This window comes from Abrus precatorius, unplaced genomic scaffold, assembly GCF_003935025.1.
Source record: "Abrus precatorius isolate BTA unplaced genomic scaffold, Abrus_2018 Scaffold2, whole genome shotgun sequence".
NCBI lineage: Eukaryota > Viridiplantae > Streptophyta > Magnoliopsida > Fabales > Fabaceae > Abrus > Abrus precatorius.
Window position 1 is genome coordinate 24,072,272 of NW_020874362.1, and position 5,154 is coordinate 24,077,425.

Consider the following 5,154-nt stretch of genomic DNA (forward strand, 5'->3'; position numbering starts at 1 on the left):
TAAATAAACTAAGGTACCTTTTATTTCTTAAAAACATTAATTCTTAACCTACTCCTAACACGTGGAAAGTATATTAGTATCCCAATTAAACATAGAACTCTCAGAAACAAGACTTTCAATATCTTATAGATATAATTTTTAAATTAAAGTTCCTAACAAGTAAAATTACATTGTTGAAAGAGATTTGGAAAGCTATTTTCATTTTTTCTGTGTTATCTTTGAAGAAATTCAAAAAATTTCAAAGAATTTTATTTGAGAAAAGAAAAATGGTTAAAAAATATCCTTTTTTTAAGTTGGATAATACAATGAAACTTAATTATAAGGATGAAATAGTAAAATAAATCTTGTATTATGAATTTGGTTAGACTATTAGAATAGAAAATCATCCTTTAAAATAATGTCTTGAAAAAGCAAGCAGGGCATAAATGCTATTTTAAATTAAATGAAAAAAATAATTAAAATTTTAAGTTTAACTTTTTCATTTATTATGAGTATTTTTTAAACTTTAACCTATATTTTTAAAGTACGCTCGTTTGTAAGTCTAACGAAAAGCTTAATTTGTAATATTTTTTAAAAATAAGTGAAAAATACATCAATAATTTATTATTATTATTATTATTGGCCTATTAGTATCAAAAGTTTTTTTTTTAATAGTCGAAGTCTAACATTTTTTTAACAAAATAAGATTTGAAAAAAAAATCTTAAATGCATTGTTAACATTTAAAAACATGACTTTTTTTTTTCTATTTTTACTTTCTATAAAGATTTACTTAAATATTATGTCATCTTTATTAAATGTAGGAATTAAAAATAATCTCTTACAAAACCTATAAAATAATAATTTAAATATTATAAACATATTTAAAAATGAAGGACTCAAAGGATAAAATTGGCAACGAAAGAAAAGAGATGAGGGTCAAAAATGGAAAGTGGGAGGCATTTTTGACTAGGTAGGAAGCAAGAGTTGAGAGAAGATTGAATGACGAAAAGGCCAAAAATGAAAGTGCTGACGGGGATGAAAAAGGGTGGGACAGAACAGCACTATCTTTACAAGCAATGCAGAGGAATCCAACAGCACACAAAGATCTCATAGGCCACAAGAACTTGTGGCTCACAAAATTTTCCCTTTGCTGAAGTGGCAACAATTTTCTTCACCCCCTCGTAAAAACAAACCACTTCCCCTATCCCTTCTTATTCTCTCTCTCCCTCTCTCTCTCTGCTCCATCACTATTCATTACCCGTTTTCATATGAATTATTAACAGAGCAAAAGACACAAAAGTTACTGAACACTACAAAAACTTCTATATATCTATCTATATGTACTTGTGTATATATTTTTTTCCTCTTTACTTTCCCCATTTTTCTAGTAAGAGAAGGAGCAAGCAAGAGAGATATTCCTGAACCTGAACCTGAACCTGAACGTGAACCTGATCAGCGGCTACATACCACAGGAATGTCAGAGGTTAAAGACCCAGCGATAAAGCTTTTTGGGAGGACAATTTCTCTGCCACGCACCCCTAGTGATTCTCCTGCACCCGCACCTGTCACATGTCCTTCTTCTTCCTCTTCTCCCCGTGAAGTGAGCTCTGCAACACACCACCAAGCAGAGGTATGCGCCATAAGTTTGTGAATAACCCCTGTTGATTTCCGAATCTAACAGCGACCCATTTTTCAGAACCTCTCAATTGTTAACGGGTTCTGTCAAATCTTGGAAAAGTTTTGTTCTTGGCTTGGTTTCCATTGAATTGAGGCCTTGCTGAATTTTTCTATGGCTATCTTGAGTTTTTTTTTTTTTTTTTATTGTTAAAAAAAAACATAATAAGTGTCTGGAATGATGACAGATGGATATTGATTAATGAATTTATTCAATCCTTTATTAAGTGGTGGCGAGAATTCATTGTGGGGTTCCTTTCAGCGAAATTGGATCGAATCTCCAATTAGGAGTACGAGCACAGGAATATGGCATAGAATATATTATGTGGTTTGGCTTGCTTTTGCTTTGGTTTAAGCAATTCTGTTTGTGAGTCAATGAAATCAGTTTGATGCTCCAAAGTGAGTTTTCTTATTCCAATGATTCATATTTAGAAAATACAGTCCTGAATCGGTTGATTAGCAAGTTCAACGGAAAATTCGGTAGGAAAAGAAAAAAGCTTCTTTTCTATGTTCGTTTCATATTGGATCTCTTGCAGCATCACGGAGATTCTATTGCTATTTCCTTGGCTTGAAGATTTCTTGTTAGATTTCATGCTTTACTAAACCTTTATCAAGTTGCTTTTCACGCCATGGACTTCAATTTGAGCTTAACTATTTTAGATTGACATTTTTGTCCATATTCAAGGCCTTATTCAATGACAATTATCTAAATGACCTGTAACGTGTTGACATCAGGGAGGATTTATTTATAGAATATTTTGGTTTTATTAATTTTCCTACTGTTTTATACTCTTGTTTTCTTTCTCCCCTTGTATTCCAGAGCATTCTGTACTTTTTATTCATGCATATTTGGCATAAAATTCTCCTACTTTGTACTTCTAGAATTGTGATTCGGTTTTGCTTCTATAGCTTTCCTTAAGAAATCGCAAGGGGACTTTCGTGATGAATTTTTCTATTGAGTATGCACTGTGGACTATCACATGAACGTTTTCATTCTTTAAAAAGTACTGTAACTTCCTTGACGTGAAAGGATAAATAATTTCTCCCCCGTTTTCCGTGGTGTGAATTCACTAGCCCCCCTACTTTGCGCTTGAAATTTCCAAGATATATTTAATCAGAGAAAAGCAATCAATTTTGACAACAATGGCTGTCTAATCCTTATGTTTCTACTTTGTCATAACATGCTTAGCACAAAATTGTATGTCGTAACATATCAATATTCTATATTGGTAATATATATGCTCTGTATTTAAACGATAGATACCCATATAATTTTATATTTTGTATTATTATTTTCTTTTCTTGTACTGAGATTTTTATTTGTTATGTCTTCCTACGTATTTTCTTGATAATTCTCAATGAAAAAGTGCATGTATTCATTATCTTGAAAACATGGAATACATTTAATAATATCTTAGCTTAGTAATTAGGAGGATTTGTAAGCAGAGGATTCAGAGTTATTCTTTACTTTGCAGCTATAATAAATTAGTAATTCTAACCTTGATCAATGTTCATTGTTTTAGGAACCATCAAGGAAAGAACTCACCTCAGTACAAGATGATGATGCCTCACATCAAACCACAGAGGATTTAAAATCTCCCACAACATCTTCAGGCATATGTGAGAATCCTAAGACACCCTCCGCTGACACTGAGACATCGTTACTGAAATCCTCTACAAATGGAGAACAAAGTGAAACTAGTGCTTCTGAAGAAAAAACTCCAAAGAAACCTGACAAGGTAATTCCATGCCCACGATGCAATAGCATGGATACCAAATTCTGTTACTACAACAATTACAATGTCAAGCAACCCCGCCATTTCTGCAAGAACTGTCAAAGATATTGGACTGCAGGAGGAACAATGAGAAATGTGCCTGTGGGAGCTGGTCGCCGCAAGAACAAAAACACTTCGGCATCACATTACCGGCACATAATGGTTCCAGAGGCACTCCAAGGAGTTAAACTCAATGCACCCAATGGCTTGCATAATTCTGTTTTAGGAAATGGAGCAGCTGTCTTGACTTTTGGTCCAGACTCTCCACTTTGTGATACCATGGCTTCTGTATTGAACATTGCTGAGAGAACACAAAATTGTGTTCCAAATGGGTTTCATGCAACAGAACCAAATACTTTTGTTGCTTCTCATAGTAAGGAAGATGAGGGGGGTGATCACTCTACTGGATCACGTGAATCAGTGGATAAAAGGGTTGAAGGTTTTACTCCTCAATTACCATACTTCCCAAATTCCCCTTGGCCTTATCCTTGGAATTCTACAATGCCTCCTCCTACATTTTGCCCACCAGGCTATCCTTTATCTTTCTATACCACACCTGCATATTGGGGTTGTATGCCACCCTCTTGGAATATATCATGTATCTCACCCCAATCTTCTGTTAACCACTCTATCTCTGCCACTAGCTCTGGCACCAATTCAACTACTTTGGGGAAACACTCGAGGGATGGGAACATAATCACCCTAGCTAACTCACAAGAAGAAAAGCTTGACATAGAACATAACACTTCAGAAAACAATGCCATGATCCCCAAGACTCTTAGAATTGATGACCCTAGTGAAGCTGCAAACAGTTCCATTTGGTCAAAGCTAGGGGTCAAGAATGACAAGGCAAATTCTCTCAGTGGAGGAGGTCTATTCAAAGCATTTTCATCCAAGAGAAATGACATGAATCACATGGTTGAAACATCACCAGTTTTGCAAGCCAACCCTGCGGCTTTATCGCGGTCTCTTAGCTTCCATGAACGGACCTAAATGGAAATCACAGTGAGCCACATCAGAATCTCATTGTGCTTAATGAAAGTTGAGGTTATTTATACCAGTGCAACCTCATTTTGCTGACAAGTTCTTGTTTTTCCACTAGAAGTTGTTTTCTTGACCAACCTCAATGCAGGATTCCTAGGACTTCAGTGTTGTACTTAAGCTTCCCTAGCTGCCATCTTGAGCCTGTCAGAGTGAACAGGTGTTTTTGCTGCAGATTTAGATCATTGTTGAGTAAATATCTTCATGTACAGATATATCTATATATATGTGAGACAAGGAAAACTAGAAGGAGAAATGAGAAAGGAAAGGAGATTCTTAGACTAAAATCCAATGGTTTAGAATAAATTTGCAAAGCTTCATTGGAATCCTGTTGTTACTTTTTTTGGAGATTCTCTACTTTAATAATGTTAGTCCCAAAGGATAATGATATTTATGTATCCTTCTTTCTTTCTTTTTCCCCTTCAATCATGCAAAATAACACTACTTACACGTCCACAAATATCAACTCGTATATGCACTCTACCTACCAATATCTAGTAGTAGTAGGTTTCATGTTTTATTGCACGGTTACAGTCAAATTCCGCCGCTTACCCTTATGTGTGGAGATGGGTACCATCATGTTATGCAACCCCTATATATATATATACAAAAAAATCCAAATTTACACTACATACTAGAAATAAAAAAGAAACAATTTTGATTTAACTATGATGTCTTCAGGAG

General features: G+C 34.6%; 1 protein-coding gene across 2 annotated transcripts; it reads left to right on the forward strand.

Moving 5' to 3' along the window:
* The first annotated feature begins 1,199 nt into the window (after window positions 1-1,199).
* LOC113857944 (cyclic dof factor 1-like) lies at window positions 1,200-4,866 on the forward strand. Of its 2 annotated transcripts, XM_027490283.1 has the most exons (3): window positions 1,300-1,610; window positions 3,178-4,434; window positions 4,532-4,552. In XM_027490283.1, exons 1-2 carry the CDS (start codon window positions 1,455-1,457, stop codon window positions 4,420-4,422), a joined length of 1,401 nt encoding a protein of 466 aa, XP_027346084.1. In that variant the 5' UTR covers window positions 1,300-1,454; the 3' UTR covers window positions 4,423-4,434; window positions 4,532-4,552. The 2 variants fall into 2 exon arrangements, with proteins under 2 accessions (XP_027346083.1, XP_027346084.1); XM_027490282.1 differs by having other exon boundaries at window positions 1,200-1,610; window positions 3,178-4,866.
* The last annotated feature ends 288 nt before the right edge of the window (window positions 4,867-5,154 follow it).